At 49.6% G+C, this 18,788-nt stretch overlaps 1 protein-coding gene across 2 annotated transcripts in view; it reads right to left on the bottom strand.

Moving 5' to 3' along the window:
* LOC107122165 (transmembrane protein 68-like) overlaps positions 1 to 14,967 on the bottom strand; it is a 45,770-nt gene extending 30,803 nt beyond the window's left edge. The window contains exons 1-2 of one of the 2 annotated variants that reach the window (XM_015425196.1): positions 14,752 to 14,967; positions 12,070 to 12,400 (exon numbers count right to left, since the gene is read on the bottom strand). In XM_015425196.1, coding sequence (XP_015280682.1) covers positions 12,070 to 12,397 — 328 coding nt within the window. In that variant the 5' untranslated portion in view covers positions 12,398 to 12,400; positions 14,752 to 14,967. Of the gene's footprint in view, positions 1 to 12,069; positions 12,401 to 12,554; positions 12,636 to 14,751 lie in introns of those variants that run through there. The other variant, XM_015425203.1, reaches the window with a different exon arrangement.
* Positions 14,968 to 18,788: the final 3,821 nt, after the last annotated feature.

The following is an 18,788-nucleotide window of genomic DNA, read 5'->3' as shown; positions in this document are numbered from 1 at the left end:
AGTACTGCTGAGGGTAACGCATCAAGCCGTGTATTTGAATACCCCATATCTCTCTCAGCTTTCTATGGTGTACTTATTCCTAACAGTGACTGTGTCTATGCTACCATAGTGCTAGCAATAGAGCATAACCGTCAAAGAAGCGTGTGCTCTGTTGTTTCACTGTGGGTCCTGACACAATGTCCGCGATCGTACGGTTGCGTCCGCGCCGAGACAGGTGAGCGTGGCTGTTTATAACCGGATCCTCCCTTCCCTGGGAGGCGACCTGCAAAGACTCACGGCCCCTCACATTGCCTCGGCAACAGCTGAAGTCTGGCGCTCCTCCTTCTCCCCTGCACCTCCAGAGGCTGGTGGGCCCTGCGCCTCCGACAATCAGGTGAGCTGGGGGGGGGGACTCTGGCCTCGAGGTGCCTCCAGCTGGGGGTTGCTGGGCCAGGCTCTGCCTCCGACTGCACCACAGGCCCTTCGCCTTGCTACCCCTCCTGCGCAGCTGCTGGGGCCTCTTTTCCCTCGGGTGCTGGCAAAGGTCCCTCTTTGGGGCCGACTCCGGAGGGGGCTGGGTCACTCCGTGCCGCCTCCTCCTCCTCGTCTGAGGAACAGTCAGCCTCGGCTCAGCCAGGACCCAGAACGGCGTCTCAGAAGAAGAAGTCCGTAGAGACGGCTCGGCTGAGGTACTCTTTGGAGGGCTTGTTCCAGCCTTCCTCTGTTGCAGGCAAATATGGTGTATATCAAAGCCAGGAATATGGTTTCGGTTTAGAGCTGGGACGCTTTCAGTCCAGCCGTTGAGAGGTCCTGTCCCCCGCCCCGTTCCTGCCCCCTAGTGGTTCTTGTGTGACTCGCTGGGAAAAGGGGTCCTCCCTGACATCAGGAATGAGGCTTCCAGGGAAACAGGCAGTTGGTGGAGATGATTGTGGCAGCTTCCTCTGTGAGAACCACCTGTGGGAAGAGCATTTGTCTTCTGCATCAACCCAAACTTCTAGGCAGTTGTCAAAGGCACCCTTATGCAGAAGACGTTAGAGTAGCCTGAGTTTTAAGCTTATGAAGCCATAAACAAAGAAGAAGAGGAGGAGACTGGATTTATACCCTACATTTCACTACCCAAAGGAGTCTCAAAGAGTGGCTTACAATCTCCTTTCCCTTCCCCTCCCCACAACAGACACCTCTGAAAGGCGGGTGGGGCTGAGAGAGCTCTCTCGAGAACTGCCCTTGAGAGAACAGCTCTGACAGAACTTGTGACTGGCCCAAGGTCACACCAGCAGGCTTCATATGGAGGAGTGGGGAATCAAACCCGGTTCTCCCAGATTAGAGACCATGCTCCTCACCACCACACCAAACTGGCTCCCACACCAAAATGGCGGCCGATCTTGTCAGGTCTCGGAAGCTAAGCAGGGCTGACCCTGACTAATATTTGGATGAGGGAGCTCCAAGGAATACCAGGGTCTCGACGCAGAGGCAGGCAGTGGCAAACCGCCTCTGAACATCTCTTGCCTTGAAAAAGCCATGGGGGTCACCCTAAATCAGCTGCAACTTGATAGCACTTTCCACCACCAGCAAGGAGGTTCGTGGACTTCTCAAGGATCTGCAAAGGCTCGACTCAGGCTTCCGAGCGCAGCGGAGGATTCAGGAAGCAGCCCAAAACTGTGACTCCAAAAGAGAGCACGGATAATCCCAGGTGGGTAGCCGTGTTAGCCTGTGGCAACAAAATTAAACAGGCATCCAGCAGCACCTTAAAGAGCAACAGAATTCATTCCATTACAAGCTTTCGTAAGAGCTCACTTCATCAGATGCACCGGAGCATACATCCTTTGTGTGGGTGGGTGTAAAGGGCCGTCAAGCCGCAGCTGACTTACGGCAACCCCAGCGAGGGGCTTTCAAGGCAAGTGAGAAGCAGAGGTGGCTGGCCATTGCCTTCCTCTGCAGAGTCTTCCTCGGTGGTCTCCCTTCCAAGTACAGACCCTGCTTAGCTTACGCGCTCTGACAAAAGAAAGGCGGCAGGAGGTGGGGGAGGGAGCAGCTACAGAGAGAGGGCCGGTTTCGTAACAAGATCCAGTCAAAAGGGTAATCACCTTGCTCAGAGTGGGCGGCAGCCACTCCCAAGTGTTATTAGGCAGTGTAGGATTAACATAAAATCTAGAGTAGGATGAAACAACATAAAGCAATAGAAGTCACGGCGCTATAGCTGAAATAACTAACATCCATTAGGAAATAGGAAATACAAGATATTGGTATCTACGGTGAGGAATCCCGGGTCCGGTGGGGTTTTTTTTAAAACAAACTGCTTAATGAATTCTGATTAAGCACTGGATTCTCTCTCTGAAGCCCTCTTCTATGAGAATTGCAACTTTTAGACTAGCAACAGAATGCGCCCTGGAAGATTAAAATATTCCCCAACCAGTTCCTGACTACGGTGCTTTTAAACATCCAACCATTCTTTTGCAAACAGTCTGACCCATTTGCCCAACACAGGATGGCATATCTCAGCATGAGCAAGTAAGCCCAAGATGGTTATCACCGATGCTATTAAGTCCTGTGATCATTATCACGTGAGTAGATACAAGGGCAAAGTTGGCATTGAGGTCTGTGGCAGGGCGTGTTCTGTATCCTTTCCTTTCGTACCCTTAGAAGCTCAGTGATTCACAAATCTTGGGCAGCAGATGCAAGGGCTAAAAGGACCGAGACAAATTTTGCAATTGCTAGAGTGATCTTGGGATCCTTAACACTGAGCAAAAGAGCCAGTGTTTCCGGAAAAAAGGAGGAGGAGGAGGATATTGGATTTATATCCCGCCCTTCACTTGGTGTCTCAGAGCTCCTTCCCCTTCCCCTCCCCACAACAGACACCCTGTCAGGTAGGCGGGGCTGAGAGATCTCTGACAGAAACTGCTCTTTTTCAAGGACAGCCCTGACAGAACTATGGCTTGCCCAAGGTCATATCAGCAGCTGCAAGTGGAGAAGTGGGGAATCAAACCCGGTTCTCCCAGACTAGAGTCCACGCACTTAAACCACTACACCAGGGGGGTCAATTGGTTGAATAAAGGCTTAATACAGTAATCCTTCATAATCTCAAAAAGAATCTACATTCCAGCAGGGCGTGAAAGGACGTATCAATCCTGTTAAGGCCACAAGGGATGGATATGTTCTGCATCTCTGTTGGGAGGTCCACTGTTGTATGTGACAAGCTGTTTGTCAGCAAGCTGCCAATATGTCTTTTCCATGCATATGAGATGTGTCTATTCCCCCCCCCTCTCCTTCCCTAGAATGGCTTAGACTCTTGTGCGCATGTCCCCCCTCACCCTCATGCACTCATCTTCAAATGCATTCCTTTCCATGTACGCTAGAAATGCTTTGAAGGAACCTTATCAGCCAAGGCTACAGGTGGTTCGCGTTTGGAGGCTTTTTGCTTAGTCTATAACGAACAGTAGTGTGAGAATAGAATAATTGTTTAATCAGCTACAACTGTTGCTTTCTCAGGGTTTGGGCGCGCGATGAGTCCTCAGAGCGGGCGCGGGAACCATATCTATTGGCCCATGTTATTTTGAACTTGCTTTATTACACCTGTCTCAAGCACCTTGTGTTATTCTGAACAGAGAATCTGTTCTAAGTACTTCATGGCTTCAATAAAATAAAACCTTCCTGCAAGAGTGTATTTCATTGTTTGCTGTGAGTCTGACACTGCTCCAGGTCTGTGAAGGACGGCTTCCCACCCAAGGCCTGCGAGAGAGAGACAGCCTTATCTAGGAAGAGGCTGAAGGTCTGGATGGCCCCAGGCTAGCCCGATCTCATCAGATCTCAGGAGCTAAGGAGGGTCGTCCTTGGCCAGTATTTGGACAGGAGATCAGAAGGAAGTCCTGGGTTGCTCCGCAGAGGCAGGCAATGGCAAACCACCTCTCAACATCTCTCGCTTTGGAAACCCTACAGGGTCGCCATAAGTTGGCTGCTGCTTGACGGCACTGCCCACCACCAAAGGTCACTGGCAACAGTGGTTTGAGCTGCAGATGACAACCGGAGTTGTCCTGTTGTTATCTCCTTTCAGCCAGTGCTGTAGCAAGCTAATTTCTGGGTACTAGTCTGGCTTTGTCGATCGTCTGCTTTACTTCGCCGGATGGGCACTGGAATCCCAGGAACACCTTCTGGAAACCCTTCAGGAGAGAGACCTTGCCTGAGGAACCGCCGCAAAGAGCATTCTCCCCATCTTATCTCGAGATCTGCACAATCTTACCCCTTTCTCATTGCGGCTCAGTTGGTTAACCTATGTCACCACAAACCCGGTGAGGCTAAAGAGGTCCAGCTGACTGAGTCATCCTGCTGATATGCCTCTGCAAGGTAGCAGTCCCAGCTCCAGTGACAAAGTGTCTGGAACAAGGGAACAAATGGGCAAGTTTAGCAGATGTGTGCATTCAGCAGCAGGGTCAGGGAGCCAGGGTTCTCGTCTCTCCATGTCCCTAAAAGGGTAACACTTTCCTCAAACAGGTCTACGTAAATGGGAAATTTATTAAAAAGGGGATTTTTAAAATAAGCAATTAGGAAGGGAGGGAGGGAGGAGGAGATTGGATTTATACCCCGCCCTTCACTACCCGAGGGAGTCTCAGAGCGGCTTACAAACTCCTTTCCCTTCCCCTCCCCACAACAGACACCCTGTGAGGGAGGTGGGGCTGAGAGAGCTCTGACAGAAACGGCTCTTTTTCAAGGACAGCTCTTATCAGAACTACGGCTTGCCCAAGGTCACCCAGCAGGTGCAAGTGGAGGAGTGGGGAATCAAACCTGGTTCTCCCAGATTAGAGTCCGCGCACTTAACCAAACTGGCCAGCAGGGGGTTGGGGGCTATCTGGTGTATTACACTGAGTGCAACATGTATGACTATCTGCCAGCTGGGCTCAGTACCAGTAGATCCTGGTTCTCAGGGAATGAGTTCACACGCTCGAAGCCACGTGCACGCGTAAGAGTCTTGGGGACTTGTTAGATATGTCCTACTCTGCGAATGGCAGCCCTTCCACTGTCAGGGAGCATGACAGTCAAGAAGAAACCGGGCTGAGGAGAGGGGGAGTGTTCCCTCAGAAGGGACCCTATTATACCATGGTGCCAATATCTCCAAATTAACCACCTATGCTCAAAAATAAAACTTAAGAGATATTCTGCGAAAAAACGTAACTCCTTTCGAAGCACTGATAAGAGAGGCAGACGAAAGTGAGAAAGGGGTAATATCCAAAATGTATGCCAACTAAACGTCCTTACAAGAGAATACAATGCTACCATATCAGAAATACTGGGCCAACTACCCTGTTTCCCCAAAGATCCTCAATAACGGGAGAGCGACAAATACATAAGCGCTGTTCCTTAGGTGTTCTACTATAGCGGCCAGCTAATATGGCTATTGGCATTGATTCAAAGCGCAATGATGTGAAAGCTGCTCTAAGGTTATGGTTATCTATGTTAGCCAGGTAGGGTGATCTAAAATGGTCATTCTTAAATCATTTATTATTTTTTTAAAATTGTGTTGCTGTAATGTACATTCTTTGGTTCTTTCCTTTTTGTTTTCATTTTGTTTGGAAAATTAATAAAAAGATTATTTTAAAAAAAGAAATACTGGGGGAAAGTGTGTAAAACAGATCTCACCCAAGATAAATGGCTAGATATCTGGAGAACCTACGAAAACAAATCCCCTATCATTACACAAAAACGGCAAAATTTCAGAATAATATCCACCTGGTACAAAACTCCTCAACAAACATCATACACTGGAAATAGATCAAGCCCACTTTGCTGGAGGGGGTGTAAGGAAATAGGCAGTTACATACATTGCTGGTACGATTGCCTGGAGGTAGCATCGTTCTGGGACAAAGTAATAGAAGAAATAACGATCATAACCAAAATCAAGATAGACAAATCCCCGGAAGCTCTGCTTTTAAATCTCAGAGAGGAAAATGCTTTATCTAATACACAAAGGAAAAGAATCTCTCTATTACTATTTGCAGAAGGGACCCCGTGAATAGGTATCATTTCGCACCAAGGAACCATCCGTGGGCAGGGAGGGAGGGGGACTCTTGGTAGTTGGTGATTTGGTCCTTAGGCAGGTAGACAGATGGGTTGCGAACCCATGTACTGACCTCATGGTGACTTGCCTGCCTGGTGCGAAGGTAGCGGACATTCCGCATGGTCTAGATAGGCTGGTGGAGAGTGCTGGGGAGGAGCCAGTAGTTGTGATACATTTTGGGACCAAGTATGTGAACTTGGGCAGATAATGAGAGGAAGGGCAGGAAGGGTCGCCTCAGGCCTTAGTTCTTGTGGCCCTTTCTTACATGACCGGGGAAATGCTGGTCGCCACTTTGGGGTCAGGAAGCGATTCTTCTCAGGGCCAGTTTGGTGGGGATCCTAGAGGGTTTTTTGTCATCTTCTGGGCATGAAGCAGGGGTCACTGGAGGTCTGGGGGGAGGGAGGTATTTGTGATTTTCCTGCATTGTGCACGGGGTTGGACTAAACGACCCTGGAGTTCCATTCCCACTCTATGATTCTATGTGGGTAAATGTAGTTGTGTAGTCTGGAGGACCTTAAGAGCCTCTTGCTCACGGTGAAAGAGGAGAGCGCAAAAGTGGGCTTGAAGCTCAACATCAAAAAAACTAAGATCATGGCATCTGGCCCCATCACTCCTTGGCAAATAGAAGGGGAAGTCGTCGAAGTAGTGACAGACTTCACATTCCTGGGATCCCAGATCACCGCAGACTGTGATTGCAGCCATGAAATTAAAAGATGCCTGCTCCTTGGGAGGAAAGCGATGGCGAACCTAAACAGCATGATAAAAAGTAGAGACATCACCCTGCCAACAAAAGTCCGCATGGTCAAAGCAATGGTATTCCCAGTAGTCATGTATGGCTGCGAGAGTTGGACTATAAGGAAGGCCGAGCGCCGAAGAATAGATTCTTTTGAACTATGGTGCTGGAGAAGACTCTTGAGAGTCCCTTGGACTGCAAGAAGATCAAATCAGTCAATCCTAAAAGAAATCAACCCTGACTGTTCCCTGGAAGGCCAGATAATGAAACTGAAGCTCAAATACTTTGGCCACCCAATGAGAAGGGAGCCCTCACTGGAGAAGACCCTGATGCTGGGAAAGATTGAAGGTCAAAGAAGACGGGGACGGCAAAGGATGAGATGGTTAGACAGTGTCATCGATGCAACGAACATGAAATTGAGCAGACTTCAGAGGACGGCGGAAGACCGGAAGGCCTGGCGTGATCTGATCCATGGGGTCGCGAAGAGTCGGACTCGACTGTACGACTGAACAACAACAACAGCAAAATTGTATAGACACACCTTTCTTACATTTGACCAATAAGGAGATTTTCATTTAAATGTTGTTTAATTTTTTGTAACCAATTATGCTTTCTGAATATTATTTTCATGATGATGGTATGATGATGTCATATTAAGTATTTAACTTCATGTATTTCCTGGTTGGGCTCAGAAAGCAGACAATTTTGATCGGTCATTTGGCCTAACTGTTTTCCATGTCTGATTGCAATTAAACACAAGATCTTCCAGTTTGGTGTAGTGGTTTGGAGCCAGTTTGGTGCAGTGGTGCGGACAATAATCTGGGAGAACGGGGTTTGATTCCCCACTGCTCCACTTGCACCTGCTGGATGACTTTGGGCAAGCCGTAGTTCTGACAAGAGCTGTCATTGAAAAAGAGCAGTTTCTGTCAGAGCTCTCTCAGCCCCGCCTACCTCCCAGGGTGTCTGTGGTGGGGAGGGGAGGGGAAGGGAAAGGAGATTGTAAGCCGCTCTGAGACTCCTTCAGGTAGTGAAGGGCGGGGCATAAATCCAATCTCCTCTCCTCCTCCTCTTCTTCCTCCTCATTTTGACTTCAATTTCCTATTTTTGACCGGATATTAATTTGTGTAACAAGATTTGGCGCCCAACATCGAGGGCAGCCGGATATCTTTGGGGCCAGGGATCACCAGTAAGTTGTTCTCAGCGGAGACTTCCAAAATCACCTGCAGGCGTCCAAACATTTGCATTGATGGAGGAGGAGGCCACGACACATGTGAAACCGGATGGAAAGGCAAAGATTCTCCCCCAAAAAACATACAGACAGGCTACAATCCGACAAAGAAATACTGGCTGAAAGATCCAAATAACCTGTTTAACTGGACACTGCACGTATTTCCATGAACTGGGGTTGCCGGATCGCCCCCCCTGCCCACCAGTGGGGGTTGGAGGGTAGCATTGCCAACTCCAGGTTGGGAAATTCCTTGAAAATTGGGGACGGAGGACAGGGGGGACAGGGACCTCAGTGGGGCACGATGCCATAGAGTCCACCCTCCAAAGTAACCATTTCCTCCAGGGAACTGATCTCTGTGGTCTGGAGATGAGCTATGATTCCGGGGGATCCCCAGGCCCCACCTGGAGACTGGTATCCCTACCAGACAGAGCCGCAGACAGAAACCCAGAGTTTAGCCTCTATCCATCTGAAACAGGACATAGATAGTGCAGCCCTAAACAGATCTTTAAAAAGGTAAAGGTTCCCTTGCTCGAAAGCCGGTCGAGTCCGACTCTAGGGTTGCGGTGCTCATCTCCGTTTCAAAGCCGAAGAGTCAGCGCTGTCTGAAGACGTTTCCGTGGTCATGTGGCCGGCATGACTAAACACCAAGGCGCGTGGAACGCTGTTACCTTCCCACCGAAGTGGTCCCTATTTATCTACTTGCAATTTCTTGCTTTTGAACTGCTCGGTTGGCAGGAGCTGGAACTAGAGACGGGAGCTCACTCCGTCATGCGGCACACTCGGGTCTCGAACTGCTGAGCTACTGACCTTCCACAGCCTGCAGTTCAGCGTCTTAACCACTTGAGCCACCGCAGCTCCACAAACAGATCTACAACCGTCTAAATCTGTGGTTTAGAAGGGTATAACTCATCTCAGGACTGCGTGGACTGAGAGCCTGTGCTGTCCTGGTCAGAGTACTGGGCTACAACGGAGAATCCTCGCTCACATCCTCGCTCTGCCATAAAGCTCACTGTGTGTGGCTTTGGAGCTGTCACTCTCTCATTCGACCTGGCCTACCTTACGTTGTTGTGAGGGTAAAATGGAGAGCAGGCCACGTATGCTGGCCTAAACTCATTGGAGCACTGATGACATTAAAAAAAAAAATCTATCAAATAAATATTCCCGAGCAAGATTGCAGGGGAGTGTAACTGTTGGTTTCTATGTTAACATGAGCAAATGTGACTCAGACACCTTTGATTCCACTGCCGTAATATATAATTTCAGAAGCAGACATGACTGAGATACAGAGAAGAAAGGCAATCTGTCGTGTACGGATGGTTTCACTCCAGACTTTGCCAAGATCTTTACAACATTTGACTACAAACATCCCAAGTTACTTATTTGCACTAGAAGAACCCAGCCAGCCTCACACCAACTGGACACTCAGAAAAGAATCTTCCTGGTTTTTCTTTCTTTCTTTCTACAAGTCTTGAGTTGTTGTTGTTCAGTCGCACAGTCGAGTCCAACTCTTCGCAACCCCATCAATCCCAGCCAGGAATAAAAATGAGAAAGACAGAACTCAAGCCAAAGAGGACAGACTATACCATATTAGAGAAGATGCCTTTCGCAAGCTTTCGCAAGCTGCCTGAACTCTCATGGCCTGAACGAGGAATTCAGCTTAAAAAATAATAATTGGTCACCGAGAATCCACTAAAAATTTAGTTACTAAAATATCTAGGGGAAGCTCGTTTCACTGGCACCCGAACGGCCTGATCCATTTCCCTCTAGCCTCTTTGTACTGTGGACCCTCAAGCAGAACACGTTTCACAGTTTCTATGGTCCCTAAACCACAACATCGATCTGAAAACGGTATACCATTCACGAAGGGAATATAAATAAACAGTCACACAGGCAAGAGCAAAACCTTGCCAGATTCAAAGACACGTCAGGGCCCATTCACACGTTACAAAGTCTTCGCGTACCTCCCGGGGCCTGTGGGTCAGGCGTCCATGCGGAGCTCTGTGCTTGGAACATAACCTCGAGACCCACGCAGGCCCAATTTTGGTCGGGAAAGCGGCATCCGGAGGGTTAAATGTTCCCCTCCCACTTTGTTTTCTTGTCCCAGGTAGTCATGCTTTGCCCCATCAGGGAAACTGACATGCATGGATGCCTACACATAAGATTTCCCAGTGGGGCAGACGGCAGCCACCCCGGACAGTTTCAGGTTTAAGCCCCTTTTCCTCCTATGCCGGCTTCCCCATTGGAATCTCCCCCTCTGGACGCCTGAGAACGAAGTTCTGAACAGAGAACTCCCAGAGCCGCTCTGTCGACAGGACCGGGAGCGGGAGCAGCTGGGGTCACGAGGACTTTGTAAGGGTGCGAGTTAGCCCTTGACAACTGTACCTTAGGAGAAAGCAAAGGAAGAGAAGCGTGACCTACCAGACTGGAAAAGGGACAGTCTGAAGTAGAAGTAAAGTAGACAGAGTTGATTATGTGGAGCTACTGTTGCCCTGGAAACTTCACAGGAACACCTGGATTGCTGGCAGCTGGGAATAAGGAAGGAAACCACTGATGCATACCCAACACTGTGCAGTGCACGCGCCTCCTCTAGCGAAGAGCTTTCGGGAGAAGGCGGTACAATCGCTAAAGAGCCGGACGCCTCACCAGTCTCAGAAGGCCTGAGAAAATTCACAAGGAACCCTCTTAAACGAGAACCTCTCTTATCTAAGGTATCAAAATAGGGATATAATCTACCCATAGGAAAAAGACCAGAGGACTTTGTTGCCCTACTCCCAATCCACACGTAACCTGCTAGCAGATGAAGCAGAACCAGAGTGAAAACTGGAGTGGGAATGCTGCCTCCCCCCGGTCTCTTCTGTCATTCTTCTGAATGCCACACGACATGACAGACCCCATGAGTTAGGGCAATACACAGGGCAGCTAGTTAGCAGCAAACAACTTGGAAAGGTCTCCTTTAACACAACCAGGCCCTAATGGAGCCTGGTTGTGTCAACCACACACACAGTACCGAGGGAGACAAAGCCACATTCTGGACTGGGGAAAGGCAATGCTAAAAGGAATGACAGGGAATGACTACTGGGACATGTTCCTTCCAAATGACGCTTGGAATCTGCGGAACTGTTGGAAAGCATTGAAATGAAGGGGACAGGGCTGCTTGCAAGCTGAGTGACAGGAACTAACCCCCAAATGGCAGAATTTGAGACAAATGCCACACACACAACATACAACACAAACTCCGCTTGCAGGCACAGTGCAATCCTAAGTAGAGCTATATCCTTTTAAGTCCACTGCAGTCAGCATGGCTGAGAAGGGTGTGACTACGGTAAGATTGCATCAACCGGCCCTTTTTTCTTTTGTCAAATTGCCTATCTACAAACAAGCTTCACAGTTGGTCACGAAAGCGTTTTGTGGAGGTGAACATAACAACATGATAAAGGGCAGCACAGACAGACAACATTCAGTGTATGTACAGCAGACAAGTAGCATCCCCCCCCCCACTCTATATATCAGTGGTGGTGAATCTATGGCACGGGTGCCAGAGGCGGCACTCAGAGCCCTCTCAGTGGGCACGCATGCCATCGCCCCAGCCAGGCCCAGACCGTCATTAAAGTGTGGAATTCTCGGCCAAATAATTTTAAGTAAATGAAAACATTTGGGATTGCTTTCCTTACTTTGTTTGGATCATCTTATGTTCATGTAGGAGTTGTTTTTTCTAAACTGAAATCTCAGTATTCAGGTTAAATTGCCGTGTTGGCACTTTGCGATAAATAAATGGGTTTTGGTTTGCAGTTTGGGCACTCGGTCTCTAAAGGTTTCGCCATCACTGCTATATATAGTCCTATGTGAGTTCTGAAGTTTGTTTTTACAATGTGTCTATCATCCCAGGGTTGTTAAAAAGGGAAACAAACTCTGTGCCCCACAAAATATCAGACGACAGTACAGCTGGAGAAAATGGAAAGGGTTGAATTCTGGAAATGAGTGTACATTTGACATGCAATAGGTTTATAAACCTGAACGCACTTTAACCAGAAAAGCTAGATAACCCACACATATAAAAAAAGAAGTGTTGTAGAGGAGACTTACCGTTCCATATCCTGGCGTGCCCATACCATAGAGTTGCCACCACTTGCCGTGCGCCATCCCAGAAATCATTGGAATAAGCCTCTTTTAAGTCAGTCCGTCTCTTATAAATATGAAGGATGATAATATTAATGTAGAGGAAGAGTAGGATAAGTCCAGGAAGTATAAAAGACACAACGAGAGGCGCAAACAGCCACAAAAGGTATGCCACATAATTCAGATAATCCTCCAAGTGCTGCACGCCAGTCCATTCTTCCAATATGTACAGCAGGCAAGTGAAGTAAGACATCGGTATCTGAGCTGAGCCGCAGGATTCATTGCGGCCTATCATACTCTGTTGAAAAAAAGAGAAGTTGCAGTCAGAGTCTGTAACAAATCTAAGGACAGCATCGTCTACCGTACACAGCTGCCGCTAATTTGTTTCTTTAACAAGGATCCCCCCCCCTTTTTGATAAACACAAACATCTAACAAGAGCCAAAATAACCACCTCTCCCGTGCGACCCTTTCCAAAAAGGCATGTTGCACAGAAATTTCAGAACACCGGAAAGGGTTGATAAGTGTGCGCTGCTCTGAAACAAGGGATTCAGAAACTCCGGCTCTTGGGAAAGCTCCCAGGAGAGCACACATGGTCCCGTCGTACCAGTTTATCCGGTGTTTCTTGATCACTTTCCCCTTGAAACAACAAGTCACGCCAGCATCTACCACCCCCAGCTTCCCTTCGCCCCACTGAAATTTACAGACAGGGGTGGAAATGCAAACCCAACTACTCCGGTCTGGGGATGGCACTCACATCTCCTCAGGGTCTGGGACAGAGGCAGGGCTCTTGCACCAGCCCTGGGTAGAGGCCGGGGAGGAGCGCTCGAAGGAGTGCAGGAAAGGAAGGAAGTCCTCCTCGGCCCAGAGGAGAAGACCCCAGACAGCCAGGTCAGGGAGCCTTGCCTGTCCCAGCATATAGCCTGAGAAGGAGAAGAAGAGACTGGATTTATACCCCGTCCTTCACTCCCCAAAGGAGTCTCAGAGTGGCTTACAAACTCCTTTTCCCTTCCCCTCCCCACAACAGACACCCTGGGAGGTAGGAGGGCTGAGAGCTCTTGACAGAAACTGCTCTTTTTCAAGGACAACTCTGATCAGAGCTACGGCTTGCCCAAGGTCATCCAGCAGGTGCAAGTGGAGGAGTGGGGAATCAAACCCGGTTCTCCCAGATTAGAGTCCGCGCACTTAACCCCTACACCAAAGCAAGGGGCAGAGCACTCCCCCTTTCCCATGGGGGAAGAAGAACTTAAATTTCTCGCTCAGCTCCTGTCTGCTTGGTAGTGGGGAGCCTGGAAGTGACAAAGACGGGGAGGGGCCCCAACCAATGCTCCTTCTAAGCCGTGGAGTCTTGTGAGCAAAAATTCTACTTTGTGAGCTCCTGGCATTGACGTTGTGAGCAATGCTCCCTCTAAGCTGCGGAGTCTCGTGAGCAACAATTCTACTTTGTGAGCTCCTGGCATTGACGTTGTGAGCAATGCTCCCTCTAAGCTGCGGAGTCTCGTGAGCAACAATTCTACTTTGTGAGCTCCTGGCATTAAAGCTGTGAGCGAGCAATTTGGCTATGGTATAGATTAGTTTGCTCTGGAGCTTTCCCTCCTGAGCTAAGGCAAAAAACGTGTGAGCCGTAGGCTATAAAAACCGTGAGCTGGCTCACACTAACTCAGCTTAGGGGGGACACAGCTCAGATCCCTACCTTCCTCTCAGACCTATTTGCATGCACAGAAGCCAATGCTCCCTCTAAGCTGTGGAGTCTCGTGAGCAAAAATCCTACTTTGTGAGCTCCTGGCATTAAAGCTCTGAGTGAGCAATTTGGCTACTGCATAGATTAGTTTGCTCTGGAGCCTTCCATCCTGAGCTAAGACAAAAAGCGTGTGAGGCGGAGGTTAAAAAATTGTGAGCTGGCTCACACTGACTCAGTTTAGAGGGAACACAGCTCAGATCCCTATCTCCCTCTCAGACCTATTTGCATGCATAGCAACCAACGCTCCCTCTAAGCTGCGGAGTCTTGTGAGCAAAAATCCTAGTCTGTGAGCTGGCTCACACTGACTCAGCTTAGAGGGAACACTGGTCGTGAGCGAGTAGTTTGGCTACTGCAGAAAAGAGTTTGCTCTGGAGCGAGGCTCCCCCTAAGCTGTGGAGTCTCGTGAGCAAAAACCCTACCTTGCGAGCTCCTGGCATTCAAGTGGCCAGCGGGCGATTGGGCTGCGGCATCAATCAGCTTGCCCTGGAGCCCTCCTGCCCCTGAGCTAAGGCGAAAACGCGTGCGCCGGAGGCTAAAGAGACCCTGAGCTGGCCCACAGCAGACCCAGCTTAGAGGGAACACTGGTCGTGAGCGAGTAGTTTGGCTACTGCAGAAAAGAGTTTGCTCTGGAGCGAGGCTCCCCCTAAGCTGTGGAGTCTCGTGAGCAAAAACCCTACCTTGCGAGCTCCTGGCATTCAAGTGGCCAGCGGGCGATTGGGCTGCGGCATCAATCAGCTTGCCCTGGAGCCCTCCTGCCCCTGAGCTAAGGCGAAAACGCGTGCGCCGGAGGCTAAAGAGACCCTGAGCTGGCCCACAGCAGACCCAGCTTAGAGGGAACACCGCGCCCCCACTTCGGCCGCCTCCTCGCGCCTCCTCGGCTGGCTGCCCTTCCTTCCCCGCCGCCTCTCACCTCGCCGTTCCAGACGGTGGGAGCCTCTGCGCGCCGGCGCAGCCGCTCTGCCTTTTAGGGATTCCTGCCGCCTCCAGAAGGGCGGCGTTGCAGGCGAGCGCCGCCGCCGGGCTCGGGGGCCGCCAGTCGATGCCACGCCGGTCCCGAGGCCGCCCCCACCAGGGGAGGGGGGGAACCAATCGCCGCCGGCACCCCCGGGGCTGGAGCAGCCGCGGCTCCAAGCCGGACCCTTTGGGCCGACGGACACGGGCGCTCTCGCGCTCTCTCCGTCGCTAGAGGGCGCTGCCGAGCAGAAGAGGCTGAGGCGCTCCGGCTTCCCCGCCGTCCAGGGACCCCCCTGAGCTGAGCGAGTGTGAGCTTAGCCGGCTCAGTTTTTTAGCCTCCGCCTCACGCATTTTTGTCTCAGCACAGGAAGGACGGCTCCAGAGCAAACTAATTTATGCAGGAGCCAAATCATCTGCTCACAACTTTAATCCCAGCAGCTCACAGAGTAGGATCTTTGCTCACAAGACTCCACAGCTTAGAGGGAGCGTTGGTTGCTATGTATGCAAATAGGTCTGAGAGGAAGATGGGGATCTGAGCTGTGTTCCCTCTAAGCTGAGATTGGTGTGAGCCAGCTCACAGTTTTTTAGCCTATGCCACACGCATTTTTGTCTCAGCACAGGAAGGAGGGCTCCAGACAGCAAACTGATTCATGCCGTGGCCATATCGCCGGCTCACCACTTGAATGCCAGCAGCTCACAAAGTTAGAATTTTTGCTCACAAGACTCCACAGCTTAGAGGGAGCATTGCTCCGGAGGCCCCAGCCGGGCAGAGAAGCCAAGAGGGGACGCAGTGTTCCCTCTAAGCTGAGTGAGTGTGAGCCAGCTCACAGTTTTTTAGCCTCCGGCTCACACATTTTTGTCTCAGCTCAGGAAGGAGGGCTCCAGAGCAAATTAATTTATACAGGAGCCAAATCGCTCACTCACAACTTTAATCCCAGTAGCTCACAGAGTAGGATTTTTGCTCACAAGACTCCACACCTTAGAGGGAGCGTTGGTTGTTACGCATGCAAATAGGTCTGAGAGGAAGATGGGGATCTGAGCTGTGTTCCCTCTAAGCTGAGTTAGTGTGAGCTTGCTCAGTTTTTTAGCCTCCGGCTCACACATTTTTTGCCTTAGCTCAGGAAGGAGGGCTCCAGAGCAAACTAATTTATACAGGAGCCAAATCGCTCACTCACAACTTTAATCCCAGTAGCTCACAAAGTAGGATTTTTGCTCACAAGACTCTACAGCTTAGAGGGAGCATTGCTCCGGAGGCCTCAGCTGGGCAGAGAAGCCAAGAGTGTTCCCTCTAAGGTGAGTTAGTGTGAGCTTGCTCAGTTTTTTAGCCTCCGGCTCACACATTTTTTGCCTTAGCTCAGGAAGGAGGGCTCCAGAGCAAACTGATTTGTGCAGCAGCCAAACCGCTCCCTCACAGCTTGAATGCCAGCAGCTCACAAAGGAGAATTTTCGCTCACAAGACTCCACAGCTTAGAGGGAGCATGGGTTGTGATGTGGAGGCAGGCGATGGCAAAACCACCTCAGAACATCTCATGCCCCGGGGGGGGGGGGTCCCCATGTCAGTTGTGGCCTGGCCACACTTTTCCACCAGTGTTCCCTCTAAGCTGAGTTAGTGTGAGCGAGTTCACAGTTTTTTAGCCTCCGGCTCACGCATTATTGTCTTAGCTCAGGAAGGAGGGCTCCAGAGCAAACTGATTTGTGCAGCAGCCAAATGGCTCACTCACAACTTAAATGCGGGTAGCTCAGAAAGTAGAATTTTTGCTCACAAGGCTCCACAGCTTAGAGGGAGCAAAACGCAAACGAGAAGAAAGAGCGGACTAAGTGTTGGACTAAATGGGCCACTGGCCTGATCCAACATTGGCTTCTCTTATGTTCTTATGACTGAATCTGGTTTTTACAGTTTTTGTTGCACTGAACTTCTGGTGCGCATATGAGTGAAACTGCTGAAGCTCAGCAGAGAGATTAGTGTCCAAGTCCTCAGGGTTAGCATCAATTAGCTTTTGAGAACACTGAGAGTACCTTTTGGTTTCAGTAGGTGAATCCAGTATGAATTCAATAGATGAAGTGACATTCTTCGGCTCATCCCTTAGAAAAGAAAACCTGTCCGCTCTTCTCATCTGTTCCTATCCACAGGTTTTGCCAATCACCTTAATCCAATCTTATATTTACTCCTCAGTTACTTAGCATCTTGACTGTAGTTGACTGTTCATGGCAACACCCTCCTCACTCTCTGCCTATATGTAATGGTTAGTGACTTCTGTTTCCATGTATCTGAAGAAGTGTGCATACACACAAAAGCTTATACCCAAAATAAAACTTTGTTGGTCTTAAAGGTAACCACCGGACTCAGGTTTTGTTCTGCTCCTTAAGACCAACAGGGCAGCCTGCCTGAATCTTTTTGTGATTGCCAAAAAAAACCATCCACCAGAGAGCGAACTGCCAAGCGTTCCTATATGTCTCCCACAAACAAGTCGATTTCAGACGTTATTTCCTGGCTGCAAACACGATTTGTATAAAAACGCTGCATTGGCTATATGGCCAAACTAAACAGATCACTCTGTGATCTAAAAAAAGCCTAGCTTTTTTTTTAAACTTTCCATTTATTGATCGCTTAATCCATGCAGAGCTGCCGGCTCTGAGCGATTTACAGTTACTCCTGAATTTCACATGGGACTAACAATGCTGGGGGTAAGGGAGGACAACATATATCATTAAATCATACGCATTTCGTAGTCGACGGAGTTTGGTCGGCTGAAAGGTCCAGACGTGTTCCCGGCAGCATTCCTTTTTTTGGTGTCACTTGATGTCGTCAGTATTGTCTCAGTCGCAGCGCATCACTGCCACCGTCTGGCCGAATGGCCTATTGCAGGCTTTTCTTCAACACTGCGTAGATCTTTCTCGGCTTTCGGATCTTACGCGCAGACCCTCCGGTCCCCTTCCAATTATGATTAGCTTCCAATTATTCAACCAATTTAACAACAAACAAAACTATTTTGGGGGGTGGAGCCTTGGGTTTGTTGTGCAGAGGAAATCCAGGGGGAGGGGATAGTGGAGCCCCCCTCCAAAGCAGCTATTTCCTCCAGAGGAACTGATCCCTGCAGTCTAGAGATCAGTTGTTATTCCAGGAGTTCTCCAGGTCCCACCTGGAGGTCGGCAACCACACACAGTGGGCCCCATACAGTCCAGCACGGTTTGTCACGGTGGCCAGCCAGAAGGCCTACAAGCAGGGGCATAGACATCAAAAGCCCGACAACCACTAGCTTTCAGGGGTAGACTCCCTCTGAACATAGAGGCTCCATTTAGTCCCGGGAGTGATCAGCCGCTGCTAAGACCTCTCCCTCGCACCCCGTTTTTCTCCCATCCCCCCCTTTTAAAGCAATCTCGACTTCACGGCCATCTCTACGTTCTGTGACGGGGGGTTCCACAGATTAGGGAGACTGCATGAAACAGTTCTTTTGATTGTCAACCTAGGACAATTCGATTTTACTGATGCCTAGGACGGCGGAAGAAAGGAGGGCCTGGCGTGATCTTGTCCATGGGGTCGCAAAGAGTCGGACTTGACTATGCAACTGAACAACAAAAGGATTAAGGGAGAGGGAGAATGAGTTCTGTTGTGTCCTGGGAACTGCCACTAGGCGGGGGCCAGGCGAACAGAGCTTGATCCCTAAAGAACAATAGAGACTAGGCTCCTTAGGTCCACTAGGGGAACCAATAGAAACCTTGGCGGGGAATTCAACCCCCCCAATGGGATCCAGGGGAAAGTGTTCCAACCCTTTTATCATTCGAGTTGCCCTTTTCTGCACTTTTTCCAAAGCTATAATATCCAAAAGTGCAGAAAAGGGCAACTCGAATGATAAAAGGGTTGGAACACTTTCCCTATGAGGAAAGGTTAAGGCGCTTTGGGCTCTTTAGCTTGGAGAAACGACGACTGAGGGGTGACATAATTGAGGTTTACAAGATTATGCATGGGAAAGAGCAGGTAGAGAAAGAGGTACT

The sequence above is a fragment of the Gekko japonicus genome, unplaced genomic scaffold (assembly GCF_001447785.1).
Source record: "Gekko japonicus isolate JY-2015 unplaced genomic scaffold, Gekko_japonicus_V1.1 scaffold3660, whole genome shotgun sequence".
In the NCBI taxonomy this organism is placed as follows: domain Eukaryota; kingdom Metazoa; phylum Chordata; class Lepidosauria; order Squamata; family Gekkonidae; genus Gekko; species Gekko japonicus.
Note: the sequence above shows the minus strand (reverse complement) of the source record. Positions and strands in the feature narration are given on the sequence as shown.